Below are 14,266 nucleotides of genomic sequence, written 5' to 3'. Positions count from 1 at the left end.
GAGGCAGCAGCAGGGGCGGAGTGAGAAAGAAACGAAAAACAAAGAAAGAAACCTTTTCGAAAAGAAAGGAAAATGAAAAATAAAATAACAGAGAAAGAGAAGAGGGGCTCCTCCCCTCATAGAAGAAACATCAACAACTAGTAGTACTACTACAATAACAACAAATACAGAAAAAAGAAGAAAAGAACTAGAAACCGGCGCTAGAGATGTACAAGTCAAGACATAGGGTAATTCAATTAGATGTCACAAGTATAACGGCTCGAGCGGGACAGTGTTCAAGCTGGTGACAAGTAGAACACTAACTCTTGGGGCAATGCAGAATGAAGGCGACCACCACTGGTAGAGGAACAAGAAGAGTGCAGCTTACAGGCATCAAATATCAATGATACACAAGGCGCATTACTAGAGAATTCAAAGACAAATGTGGTTTTGGCGTGGTGGGCGAACAAGATATCAAATGATATGAGCGTCAAAGAAGAAAATTGGTTCCTGCGCTTCAAAGAAGAAAATTGATTCCTGCGCTAAAGAAACGCATTCCAAATTTCAGGCAGGCATAAAAAAGGAAAGCGTGTCACTACAGAAAGTACGTACGAAGAGCTGTTAAGGATGTGGATGTGACGTGTATACTTCACGATTAGATCACGATTTGCTTAAAATACTAAATTATTTTCACTCAAAAGAAGTTGACATTATGAAACTGAACGCAAAGAAAACCGTCGAAATGCTCCTTTAAAAAGTGCTTGTGACTATCTTTGTTTTTAGAGAGAGAGAACAACATCTTTATTGGCCGGCTAGAAGTTAATCAGGGGTACCAGCCTCCTGAACGGGAGGCAGCGCCCTCGAATGCTGGCGTTGGAGGGCCTCCAGAGCAGGAGTCTCAAACAAGGCGCTCCGCAACCTCAGCGACGGGGGTTCTTCAACGAACGCTGGCGCAGTGGCACGCTGCCCCCCAAGTGGAAGGAGGCCCGAACGGTCCTCATCCCAAAGCCAGGCAAACCACCGAGTATCGAGAACCTTCGTCCGATATCACTAACGTCCTGTGTCGGGAAAGTCCTCGAACACGTGCTGCTCAACCGATGGCAAGATTATCTCGAAGAGAACGGCCTCTACCCGGACACCATGCTAGGCTTCCGGGCGGGACTGAGCACTCAAAACGCCATGCTCCTCATCAAACATGAAGTCATTGACAGACCATCCACGACCACAAGCCCAATGGAGAACCGTGCGATACTTGGCCTCGACCTGAAGAGTGCGTTTGACAACATCCACCACTCGGCAATCTTACGACAAGTATCGCGCCTCAACATGGGAGAACGATATGGCCGCCTTTTACACCAAGGCACACCCAATTGAAACCTTCAGTGTTTTTGTTATTTCGACATTACGCTTCAATCAATCAATCAGTCAGTTTTATTTTTCGCTCCAAAAAGTACAGCGAAGAAAGGAAGGCCGGCGAAAAAGCCGCTCATTTGCGGCTTGATGGGGCTCCGGACACCCATCGGCAGTGGACACAATGCCGTCACAGAAGCACACGTACATTAAAACATACATTTAAAAACGTACTAAGCATTGTGATATGGCATTGAAATAAAACACACTAAAAACAGAGTCCCACTGTACTGATGGGACTCTTTGTTTTTAATTGGACTCTCCAGTTAGACTATCTGGCGCCGATTTTGGTGACGTCTAACAAGCGTGCAAGACACTCGTTTCCTCAAAAGTCACTCGGGCGTCCTTCGCAATACCGTTAAATAAATGTTTCTTCAATTTCTGCGCGCAGTCCGAACAGCTGCTTTTTGGGCTCGGATTTGACCAACAGATCAAAGCGTAGTGGACGCACATCGCGAGCGGCGCGCACAGAGAAGGCATTGCGCATTGGCGCGCATCGCTACAATGCCGCCGAAGAAAAGGAAAGAGGCGGGAGGGCCTCCTTGGAGCCGACCGCCTCCCACGCCTCCCTCCTCTATCCACGCAGCGAGTGGCGCGTCGATTGAACGCCGCGGCGTCAGATAGCGGCGATGATAGCGCGCGCGCGTTTCGAAGATTCGTGTGCATACATGCACGCGGCGCCAACCGGCGCGCACCGCCGCCCTCCCCCACCTCTCCCCTGTTCGGCGAAGAGGGGCCGCCGGTGGCACTTGTTGCGGCGGAAGGCGGCGGCGGCACAGAAACGGAAACAAGGCGGGCAGTCGGGCGACCGCCGCGCAGGGAGGCGACCCTCACAGCTGGAGGCACGTCCCCCTCCCCCTCCTCTCCCCTCCGACGCGGGGCCTCGTATAAAAGGGGGCCCGGCTCCCCATTTCGGAAGACGCAGACCAGTGCACCGCCGACGACATGTCCCCCCTACTCCTGCTGCTTCCGCCGTGGCCGGAGACCACGCTTCCCACCTGGCTGGCCGTGTTCGTGGCCGTGCTGCTGCTCAGCCGTCGCCTGTTCTTCGGCGGCCGGCTTCCGCCCCTGCCCCCGGGGCCGTGGGGGCTGCCCCTGGTAGGCTTCCTGCCCTTCCTGGGAAAGGAGTTCCACCGCACGCTCCAGGGCCTGGCCGCCACCTACGGCCCCGTCTACCAGATCTTCCTCGGCTCCAAGAGGGTCGTCGTCATCAGCGACCCCAAGCTGGTGCGACGCGCCTTCAGCCAGGCCGCCTTCTCCGGAAGACCGGACACGGAACTGACCAAGCTCCTGCAGGGATACGGTGAGGACCCGCGGCTGTGGCGGTGGTTCGTTCGGCCGCCTGATGTCGGATTGACGGATTGTGTGCACCTCCCATCTCGTGTGGCTGCCGAAACGTGAGCAAAGAGGCCCGCCTGTGACGCAGGTTTCCTTCGACACTTTTAACGGAGCATTGCTTTGCCCTCGTCTGAACATCGGCGGAGTATCGCAGTCTGTCCGTCGTTTCCATGTAATCATAATGGACGAGTCAACGACCATGCCGGATCCCGGTTGTGACTGAGCAAAGATCAATCAGCTCTCTTGATTTCCATCGTAGCGGACATGTTGATCATGGATGCAGAAAGCTTTCGAGGTGCTTCCAGTCACGAAGGACAGTGAAAGCGTTTATCCGCAGTGCTGCAGCTTCCCTTTAAAATCGTTGTGAAACTGTTTTGTCGTTACAACACGACTTTATTCACCGCAAAGCAAAACACTGCATAGGATTAAAATTACGTTCGCCCGGAGCAAATTGCATTTGCCTCTCTGCGCAACGTTTTTAAATATGCAACAATTAATAGTCATGCAACGTTAACAAGTTAACGTTGACAAGTTAACAAGTTAATTTCTCTAAATTGTAGACGACGCTTCATCGTGTCATCGTTGCAATAGCCTACGAATAATTTACCATGTTCAAAGGCAATGTTTTACAAAAACGACGCGTGGTGCAGGCTTCGTCCAAGAATGTCTCATTTTAATGCGAGAAGTCATCGCCCGCTAACTAGACTTGTTAAATTGCTTGGCCACTTAGTGCATGCGTTTTTAAGTGTTTTAATCAACCATTCGTTGATAAATATAGAAAATTTAACGCGAGGCCAGAAAAAATATGACCCACACGCAAATCATGCTATTTAATTTGTGTATTTTCTGTCGTGTGCTTCCTTTGTTCTGGCGTGTGTTGCTGAGTCGTTTGCCATGTAAATAAGATTGTGCGATTCTTTCAAGCTGTTCCTTTTGGAAGCAGCACCGCACCGTTACTTGATCTTATGCACCGGAATCTCCAAATGTGTACCTCCGGCTTTATATTTTAATCTCGTTTTAAATGTCGCAAATAGGGCATAGGAGATCGGCAGTTCAATCTTCGTGCGTGCACTCTCCGGTGCTGTAATAATCTCACTCCTCAAAGTTGCAAGCTCACTCCTGAAACCAATTATCCGTCGAGAAGTCATGCTTGATGTTGTAGCGATTATTGAAGGCGCAAAACATTGCTGTCTGAGCAAACATGGCCTCGATAAGGGTTGCTGTGCTTCCGGTAACCGCGAAATGAACCTTGGTGCTCTTGCGTGAAACCGAACATGTGATCCGGAGGAGTGCTGTATATACCGTAGTTCATTCGCTTTTCAGTGTAACCTGCCGCGGTGGCTCAGTGGCTGAGACGTGTTACTGTTGAGCCCAAGGACGCGTGTTCGATCCCAGCGGCGGCGAGCCGTTATGGAGGTCTATAGAAGATTAATTTCAACCACACGGAGATCGTCGATGTGGAACGAAATCTCGACACGCGGGGGTTATCGTATTCCGGCTCCATCGCAAAAACTGCCTCCGGGGTCGAACCCACGTCCGCTAGAATAAACCAACGGACAGAAAGGTTTTACAGGCTGGCCACTGAGCGTGATATGCTGTTTGGCACTTGCATAAATCATCAGCCTATCTACGCCCACTGCAGGGCAAAGGCCTCTCCCATTATTCTCCAATTATTCCGGCCCTGCGTTAACTGCGACCAATTTATCCCCGCAAACTTCCTGATCTCATCTGCCAATCTAACTTTCTGCCGCCCCCTACAACGCTTGCCTTCTCTAGGGATCCACTTTGTTACCCTTAATGACCAACGGTTGTCTTGCCTTCGCATTATACATGCCCTGCCCACGTTCATTTCTTCTTCTTAATTTCTACTATGATGTCCTTAACACGTGTTTGTTCCCTGATCCACTCCGCTCTCTTCTTGTCCCTTAATGTTGCATCTATCATATTCCGTTCCATTGCGCGCTGAGTCGTCCTCAATTTAAGTTGAACCCTCTTGGTGAGCCTCCACAAGTTTCGGCCCCATAGGTGAATACCAGTAAGATGCAGCTGTCACACACTCTCTTCTTCAGGGTCAATGGTAGGCTGCCATTCATTATCTGAGGATGTCAGCCGTATGCACTTGACCCCATTCTTATCCTTCTAATTATCTCTGCCGCATGGTCGGGATCTGGGGTAACAACTTTGTCTAAGTAGATATATTCGCTTACCACTTCCACTGCCTCGCCACTTATCTCGCTAACCAGTTGACCAATGCATAAATGAAGGCCGCAAGAACAAAAGAGGTCTTCCCAACGTTGAAAGGACTCAGCAACACTTCCGATAAACACTTAACCTCTTTCCTTCGAGTCTAAAAGCATTGTGAAAGGTATAGTTATCGCCAGCACGGAGCGACACTGCGTCATTTGCCGGTCGCAGCAAATCCGCCTTCCGTTTCTGCATTGCTTTTGTGGATTTCTTCGTAAAGTTGCTGTGGAATGCGCATATTGCTGCTACTGAAAGAAAGCCGGTCAATAGCCGCTACACCGTTGTTATGACGTAATTCTGGCGCTCGAACAATGCCAAGACCGGGAAAGAGAGGATTTTTTTGGGCAAGTTATCTGATGGGCATAGAGCAGCTATTTCGGGCTAAGGCACTTTGTGACCCCCTATTCTAAATACCGACTGTGTTTGTTGACTACGTTCTGAAAGCATTTAGGATATAGAAAAAAAAAACTGGTTGATTCCTCTGTTATAGGTATCGGTAAAACACGAAAGTGAAATGTGCAGCGAAATCTGCAGCCGGGCGTTATTTTCGGGTCGACGGCTGTCTTGAGGGTGCGCTTGGCGAGCGACGTCCTGCTGGCGGGTCGCTTTGGAAAGGCGTACTGGCGCCAGTGAAATCCCGGTGTATCCCGGCATAATACACTCTCGTGTTAAAATATAAAACCCAATAACGAACAACCCAACCCAATAACGAACCCTAAGTATATAGTTCTCTTCAGTACTAAAGGTTGCTTCCCCGCAAAAAGACCCTGTGTGCAGGGGTGCACCCTCTACAGGCCGCTTGCTTCGTTGGGCGTCACTTCCGTGACGGAAATGACGTAAGTGAAATTATTCGTGAATCCAGGAATACAGCACTTTCGTGTTTAAATAGTTTAAAAAGCGTTGCAGGGTCCTTTTAACGAGCGTCTCGGCGTGGGTTGCCAGAACGAGTGCCGTGGCAAACACGAGGCAGTTGGATACAAACGAACAGCCTGGCTCAGGCTTCAGAAGGGGCAAAGGATAAGCGCATTATAACCGATCTCAAGAGAAGGCAAGCGCTAGAGCATGTTGTGCTTCTTCCGCAGGCATCATCAACTCTGCGGGCGCCTTGTGGCGCGAGCAGCGCGCCTTCCTGCACCGGGTCTTCAGAGACTTCGTGCCGCGCAACGGCAGGCCTGGCAGTGTGGCGCTCGAGCAGAAGATGCAGGTACGTCGGGCTCACTGTACACGCTTACTCCTCCACGCTGTCGGTCTAGATGTGGACGCGGAGAGCTCTACATCTGCTTCGTAACGGCACGGGTTATTTTTAACGAAGAAGCGAGCGGATATATTCAAACCACGACGTCTTTTTTTTTTTTTTTACCGCCACAAAATTCAATTTCCAGACTAGCGCCCCGAGGCTCAGATTTGTGAGGTTCACTCTGCCTATCTCTGTTGCACTCACCAGCGGACTTTTCCGGTTGCGACAGATTAGAGAGAGGGAAGAGGCAGTCACGTGGTCACGCAGCATTCGTTCGTTATAAATGAAGCATTTGTAATACGCGTAAAGTACATAAAGTACACGGCCTCGGCCGTATGGCCCTATTTCTCTTTTTCACTTGCTTGATCAGTGTGGGTGATATCACGCGAAGCGGTGGCACGGCCATAATAAAGTACGGATAACCAGGAAAGGCTGTCCGCATTTCATCGCAGTGGAAAGGCAACGATGAATAGCGAGTTGTCTAAGAAAGCTTTGGAGCTTGCGTTTAATTAGGCAGGCCGAACTGCAATGCTCGGTTGCACGACGAGCACGTTATTACCGTGCAGTAGCTTGCCACCATTGCTTGGCTTCCAAGCGCAGCGGGAACTAACAGCTGTTGTGCCACTCTTTTGCGCGGCGTGCTTCACAGCTCAAGCTGCTCTATTATTCAACACTTAGCTTCCCAAGCAACGCCTTCTGGTCACGCTTCCGTCTGCTCTTGGTCTGTCAAGCGCGAACTGCGCATGCTCTCTAAAGAAGGCCCCCCGGCTTTTCCGAGGCGGACACCGTCTTGGCCAACTTCACTTCGTACTCGTTTCCCGACGCCTCTCACTACTAGCTGTTTGAACTGAACTCTCATTAGGACAAGGCTCCGGTTAGAAGCACAACCTTTCATGGTTACCAGTACATCTTACACGCGCCGTCTACATGTCTGAATTGGGAACTAGACATATAATCGCCGTAGAACACGGTGCCTGCGCTAGATAAGGCAATCCGGTCGTTATATGCCCAGGACGCGAGACGTCGGTGGTGAACGACAGACGGGAAGTGCGAAGTACCATAGCGTCGCCGTCCCTTGGTCGTCGCAGGTGCACATCGGCGAGTTCCTGGCGTCGCTGGGGCCCTCGTCGTTCGAAGGCAGCTCGCAGCAGGTCCGCCGGTCGCTGGCGCGCGCCGTGAGCAACATCCTGGGCTCTTTCCTCATGAGCGTCACGTACATGTCGCGCGACTCCAAGTTCGAGCAGCTGCTGGCGCTCTTCGAGGAGGGCTTCCGCTTGCTCACGCTCGCCGTGCCCGTCAACTTCATCCCCGCGCTGCGCTACGTGCCGGGCTCCAACTGGGCCTACCGGCGCATCAAGCGCAACCGGCGCCAGACGGCCGACTACTTCCGCCGCATCGCCGACGCGCACCGCTCCTCCTTCGTGGACGGCACCGTGCGGGACATCGTCGACGCCTACCTCGTCCAGCTGCGCGCCGACAAGGCCAGGGGCATCGAGCGGGAGGACGCCTACTTCGGTGAGTGCGGTCGGGAGAGTTTGCGACACCTCGCTGTAGAAAGTCGTGGACTTGTGCATAGTTGTTCGCGGGCCCCGTCAAGCAGCCAGATAGGCCTCTCCAACGCAGGCCGTAAGCGAAACAAAAACGCAAGGTCAACTGCTTTCAGCGTTTCTTTGGTTACCACGTTTCCGAGCTTAGTTGGATGCATTGTTTCGTGGATTCATGGTGCAGTAAAGCCCGCCTTGCAGGCAGGCTTCCCCAGAGGGAGCGAGCTTTATTCGCCCAAAGTAGAGAGCGTTGGGCTGGCAGCTACATTACAGTTTCTCTATATAGCTCCCACAGGGAGCTATATAGATTTACTCTAAGCTACTTCGGCCATCTGGAAAAGGCGTAGTTGCATTGGAGCTGCTCTGTGTGTTTGATTTATATGGGAGGTGGGGGGGCTCTTGTTCCGTGATCTCTTCTGACATTTCCACATTGTGTGTGAGGTCTGTGCGGTGGCTGCAGTGCTTTTATTTGTCTGCGAATACTTCTCAACGGAAGTGACAATAGTCCGCCAGGTTCGGGAGGTATTCGTTCGAAGTTCGTTTCCATGCCTTGACATGTGCAGCGGTGGGCAGGTGGGAATTCGCACCTGCTAACTTAGTAATCGTTTATCTCTGGGGGGTGTTGCTGCTCGGGTGACGATCTCGCAAGCAGCTGATACATTCAAACAACGGCTGTGAGCACCTGACATTGAGCTCCGCCTCTCGACGAGTCCAGCTTTCATTTATTGAAGAATATGAGCCTTGAAGCTGTTTTTTTAATTTTATTTAGTCGACCCATAAGTACCAAGGCTAGTAGCCTACGTCCGGTTGGCATGTTGCCAGAGCATAGCTTGGAGTCTCTCTTTTTTTTTATTGCGCCATTTTACCACGAGGCATCAAAACCACGAGGACGCTATGTACAGAATCGTTGAAAAAGATGTATAAAAATAGAAAGAAAGGAGACAAAAGAAGCAACATGATGTGGGCGGCTTCATGTACTAATCAGCAATACTCCGGCGAAGGTACGCATAACTTAACACACGTCAATAACTTGTGGGTTAAGCTATATCACTAATGTCTAAAATTGAACCAGGTAGAAAGAATAAATAAAAGGCAAAAACGTTTTTACAGCAAAGTGGCCTTACACCTCACCGAACATACACTGTTACCATGCCATTGTTTTGTGCAAGGTATAGACGTGTGTGGCTTTTTTGCGCAGCTTCAGCGTCATGCAAAAAAGCCAACCAAAAAGGACGAGCCGTGCGGTGAAGTTTAGACGTTTGCATGGAGTTCGGCAGAGCTCTATTCGCATATTCGAATACTTTGAACGATAAAACCGCCTCGCGACTCAAATCGAATAGCAAACACTATTCGCGAGCTATTCGAGTTTTTGAATATTCGCACACCATTCTTCTTCAGTTAGCTCTGCCGCACGGCGTGCCCCTTCCGGCGGCTTGTCCGCATGACGCCGAAGCAGTGCAAAAAAGCCTAGCACAAATACGCGCTGCGCGAAACAAGTACATGCGACACTTGTGTGTTCGCTGAAGCCGCAGGCTACTCGCATAAAATGATTAAATTTAATGGTCAATATAGAGGCATGAGTAAGGAAACAAATCGAGTGATGAAGCAAGTTGAAGCATGTCGCGCCATCTGTTCGTGCTTCGCGCAACCCTGCCTTCCTCGTGTCTCGCAGAGGAGCAACTGGTCCAGGTGCTAATGGACATCTTCAGCGCGGGCCTGGAGACGGTGACGTCGACGCTCGAGTGGGCCATCCTGCTGCTGGTGCGCCACCCGCACGTCCAGCAGAAGCTGCAGGAGGAACTGGACGCCCAGCTGGGCTCGTCCTCCGAGGGAAGGCCCCCCAGCATGGCCGACCTGCCCGCGCTGCCGTACGCGCAGGCCACCATCCTCGAGGTGCTGCGGCGCGCCAACGTCATCGCGCTGGGGAACGCCCACGCCACCACCTGGTGAGCAGTCCTACTTGTAGGGCACTCCGGTACAGACCTCGCGAGATGGCGGACCAAAAATATTAGGCTCCAATCCACGCTGTGAAGGTAACGGTTAAACTGCGAAGCTGTAAACGACAGCCACAAAGGTTACCCATGCGGCGTCACTCGGATTCACGCACGTGGCATCCACTCACTGCTACCACCCATCACGCTCTTTGCCTCCCTGTCTCACTCCTCTCTTGATGAATTGAACGGAGGTTTGTCCAATGCAATTCAAATTTCCCGCCTTCGCAATGCTCGCGTGCCGAGGCCTTCCTGCGCAGTTTGGAACGCGCCGTTTCCGGCAACCACTTTTATCGTCTTTCGAAGGGTGAGGAGGAGGGCGACACACGTGTATTTGGCGTCATCTCTCTCACTGTTTCCCCTCACTCTTGTTTCACGCGTTGCCGTCAGAGCGCCCCCCCCCCTTCTCACGCGCTGAATCCCAACCACCGGCTGTCTCCCCCTCTCCCCGTGTGGGTGTAAATTACTCGGCAAGACCACGGGCTCTCACTCGTCTTCTCTATGCTGGCCCAGGTTCGATCCCTGGTGGTGCCACCAGTAGTTTGCTTGTGTAGCCAGTAGTAGCGTGGGAGTTTTCTGCTGACGTGGACATAATAATGGCCTTAATTTTAGAAGCCCCATTAGAACTTGGCTTACATGTGATGCCGTGCTGCAAAGGTCTTGCCAAAGGGACTACGGCAGCAGAAAGCACCTGTAACTTACCTTTGCTAGAATGTGAGCTGGCATCTGCCAGCACACGTATTGAACGAGGCTCAGCAACAGAGAGTAAGCCCGCATGTGGCGCATGCGCAGTGATGTGGAGCTGGCGGGCTACCGGATCCCGGCGGGCACCCACGTCATCTCCAACCTCTGGGCCATCCACATGGACCCGGACCTCTGGGAGGACCCGGAGGAGTTCCGGCCGGAGCGCTTCTTAGTCAACGGGCGCGTCCACAAGCCAGACTACTTCATGCCCTTCTCTGTTGGTGAGCAGCACTTTTGCGTTCGGTTAGCGCTGTTGGGTCGCAATGGGGATTTCCTTTTGGTTAGTGCTGTAACTATGGGGATCACCTTCGCTTTTTTATAAGTGGAACATCATAGCTTGAAAAGTGTTGTCTTTACTATTCAACAATTTATTGAATTGAGGACGACTTGGCGAGCAATGGAGCGGAAGATGATAGGTGTAACATTAAGGGACAAGAAGAGAGCGGAGTGGGTCCGGGAACAAACGCGTGTTAAGGACATATTAGGAGAATTTAAGAAGAAATGGACGTGGGCAGGGCATGTAATGCAAAGGCAAGATAACCGTTGTTCATTAAGGGTAACAGAGTGGATCCCTAGAGAAGGCAAGTATTGCGGAGGGCGGCAGAAAGTTAGATGGGGAGATGAGATCAAGAAGTTTGCGGGGATAAATTGGTCGCAGTTAGCACAGAACCAAGATACTTGAAGATCCATGGGAGAGGCCTTTGCCCTGCAGTGGGCGTAGACAGGCTGATGATGATGGATTCATTAAAGCACTTCGGTTGCTTTGTGTCTCAATGTCAATAAAGGTCGATAAACTCACCCAGACACACGTTACTACGCATGCCTCGTGCCTACGTGGCTTTCTTGCACAATTGTAGTGTCGTGCAAAAAGCCCACGTTAAAACCCCTGCCATTGCGGGATGTCAAATCTACGTGCCACGTGGCAATGTTTGGCAAAAAAGGATAACAAGGAGTGCCATGGAGGTACTCGCAGACACCCTGAAGTGTCCTTGCAGATCCCTCGTGGTCCGCTGACCCTTACTTGAGAACCACTGCCGTAGCGCACTAATCGCAAGTCTCCTTTGAAAAGCTATGAATTCAAGGCCTACCAAATCTCGTTATTTCGTCAGCATCCCGAACAAGCATCCCAACGCCATGCGCCCTCTTCTTTTGCAGGCCGGCGCATGTGCCTGGGCAACCACCTGACCCAGACCGAGGTGTTCCTGTTCCTCAGCCACATGCTCCAGAGGTACACGCTGGGCCTGCCCGAGGGGGAGGAGCCTCCCTCCATGGACGGCCACGTGGCCGTCTCGCACACGCCACGGCCCTTCCGAGTCAAGTTCACCCCCCGCAACAGCTACTCGTAGTGAGCCAAACCCGGCACCAAGATCAACAGTGCCAACGCACCTTATTTGCCATGAGTGTTCCTCTCCGGAAGCTCGACTCCTGCCAGTGCTCCTTCGTACTGGGACAGACGAAACGTGCCCCCTTTTCTGAAGCAAGTCGCGCATTGTATTGCGCATGCTTCTGCTAGCTACCAGCGCGGCTCGTGTGAGCGGAGCGCCCGTCGTGTGGTGCCCGTGTTCGTGTACCTGCGTCAAGCCAGGGGCAATGCTTCCATCCTCATTCTTGCTACTCAGGGAAGACACAAAAATGCCTCGTTTGTGCAGTCATGCTGTGGCTATTGCGTTTTCAGCGCTAAGTCAGAAGGCGAAATGTACTTCCTTCAAGTGCAGTAGGAGCCAGAAACGCGTATGATGCGGTGTTTCAATTCTTTGCTGCCATGATCCGACCCACTTCTCGCTTCATCTTAAGAAGGTCGAATTCTCCTCATCGCGCTAGAAACCAAGAGCAGTGTTCCTGCAAGCTTTGTGAACTCCGCAGCCAGGATGTGACAGACGTAGGTGCACAAGGACAACCACCATTTTGTGCAATTGAAAGTGAACGCTCCGCCTATTCTTGACACTGCTGCGACCTGCAATATCTCAAGTACGCACCTTGAATGCAGATGACAAGCAACAGGCTGGCGAGAAAGTCCTAATACTGATAGTTGAAGGAGTTAGTGCAAGCACATTTTCTGCTCAAAATGGCCCACCTTGACGTTCCAAATGGCTTGAATGGAAGAGGCCACAGAATGGCATAAATTAGGCCTGCCTTTTTGCCCAATTTCTCATAGGCGCAATCAGTCGCGACCATCACCCACCCTCAACATGGTTTCAAAGTGTTTGCAATTTTTTACACACCCATTATTAACAGTCAGAATTTCATTTCCCAAGCAATAACCTGCGCCCGTTTGCCCGAACGCGATAAGTGTGGGAATAAGTTCTCAACTACAACTTTAGCGCTGTATAGGTAATAAGTTGTTTGCCCGAAACTAATACAAACACTCGGTTAAGGTAGCGTTTCCGTCGGGTTTTCTGGCAACCGGCTTATTTGCCGTGGCCGTCTTCGACTTATTGGCATCTTATGCGTAAGCGGGAACTTATGCGTACGGGCAAACGGGCCCAGCTAATGTCGACTAGTCAGTTGCAAGCGAGCAATTGTGTCCTATGGTTCAGATACCTCTAAAGCAGTATGCTTTGTAGTTCAATGCTTTATTGACCAAGTGCACATTTTCAGGGCAATGATTTCCAGAGGCTCATCAATGCTTCATGTACATAGAACCACATCAGCTGCACGTTGGCAGCTTTTGCGATGCAACTAAAGCAAGACAGTCCTGCTTGGGAATCGCATGCCCACCTACCCACCCTTGCTTGCGAAAAGTGTTCCAACTTCATCATCATCATCCCTAGCATTTGAAGATGAACGCAGTGCAGTCATCTAGAATCTTCCCTGCTGATTCACTGCCAGTGTGCACTTTTGTGCGTGTGTTCAGCATGGATTCTCTCTCGTGCTCGTGCATTTTGCCTGGCACAGTCGGTCTCCCACAAGCAACCCAGATCTCTCGCAATGCAAGTCCATGAGGAGGATCTCGTAGGTTGACGCCCGTGCGAGGGCTGCCGAAAGATCTCGTGTACATAGTTGTTTACACTCGTTTGACACTGTTACGCTGTTCAGTCAACTCTGCAATTGTCTGCCGCATGTCCCTGTGGGGACGCATTCCACTGTACATATGTGCACCCCCATTTCTTGTTTTTCATCTTGGCATCTGCAAAGTACAACAGAAGAGAACAAAGTTTGTTTCAAACACCCGTGTGTCTGTGTGCTTAGTTCTTCGACGGACCGTCAAGGAGGGAAGGTGATATCCAGCTCAATGGAACTCAACAGAATTGCAACCTAAAATGACAGAGCAGCAGGGGTGGAACAGGGTACTTGGGTTTGGGAGCAGTCCTAGGAGCAGGCAAAATTGCCTCTTGCAGCAGGCTTCGAGAGCCACAAATGCCTTTTAGAGCATGTTTATAGCAGCCAAAATGGCCATTGGCAGGGGGCTGACACAGCCATGCACTAGATTGACAGGGGATTGGCAGTAGATTGGCAGCCCCCTGCCAATCTACTGCACAGTAGAACCCATGATATAATAGTCTACTATATTAGGTGTTCTATTGTGCACTAGAACGTACCCTGAACCAGGAATGCAGTTGTTGTACTATATATCTGGAAATTCACAAAATGTGGAGTCATCCACCTTAGGCTCTGTTTCGGCACATTGAGTGTGCCACCTCACCACTGCAAAGGGTAAACCTTGCGAGCAGAGTCGAAGAGGAGGAGATAAGAGGCCTGGCTTCATGTCTGGTAGGTGGCGGTGCAAAGCGAACTGTAGGTGGCCTTCCGTAAAAGAAGGCGTTTGCTTGTATTTTTTC

General features: G+C 51.1%; 1 protein-coding gene across 1 annotated transcript; it reads left to right on the top strand.

The window, feature by feature from the left end:
- The first annotated feature begins 2,143 nt into the window (after window positions 1-2,143).
- Cyp18a1 (Cytochrome P450 18a1) lies at window positions 2,144-13,649 on the top strand. Its single transcript, XM_077679432.1, has 6 exons — window positions 2,144-2,692; window positions 6,054-6,175; window positions 7,297-7,723; window positions 9,425-9,698; window positions 10,536-10,708; window positions 11,643-13,649. Exons 1-6 carry the CDS (start codon window positions 2,335-2,337, stop codon window positions 11,831-11,833), a joined length of 1,545 nt encoding a protein of 514 aa, XP_077535558.1. The 5' UTR covers window positions 2,144-2,334; the 3' UTR covers window positions 11,834-13,649.
- The last annotated feature ends 617 nt before the right edge of the window (window positions 13,650-14,266 follow it).

This window comes from Haemaphysalis longicornis, unplaced genomic scaffold (assembly GCF_048455015.1).
Source record: "Haemaphysalis longicornis isolate Haplotype H1 unplaced genomic scaffold, Haemaphysalis longicornis Haplotype H1 scaffold_7, whole genome shotgun sequence".
Taxonomy (NCBI): Eukaryota; Metazoa; Arthropoda; class Arachnida; order Ixodida; family Ixodidae; genus Haemaphysalis; species Haemaphysalis longicornis.
This window is presented reverse-complemented; position numbering and strand designations above follow the sequence as displayed.

What these genes read in the sequence shown, in the direction of transcription:
- Cyp18a1 (XM_077679432.1), top strand. Translation starts at nt 2,335, where the DNA reads ATGTCCCCCCTACTCCTGCTGCTTCCGCCGTGGCCGGAGACCACGCTT. An exon ending in CGCTCGAGCAGAAGATGCAG is followed by an intron (nt 6,176 to 7,296) that starts GTACGTCGGGCT and finishes TGGTCGTCGCAG; the next exon opens with GTGCACATCGGCGAGTTCCT. An exon ending in GCGGGAGGACGCCTACTTCG is followed by an intron (nt 7,724 to 9,424) that starts GTGAGTGCGGTC and finishes CGTGTCTCGCAG; the next exon opens with AGGAGCAACTGGTCCAGGTG.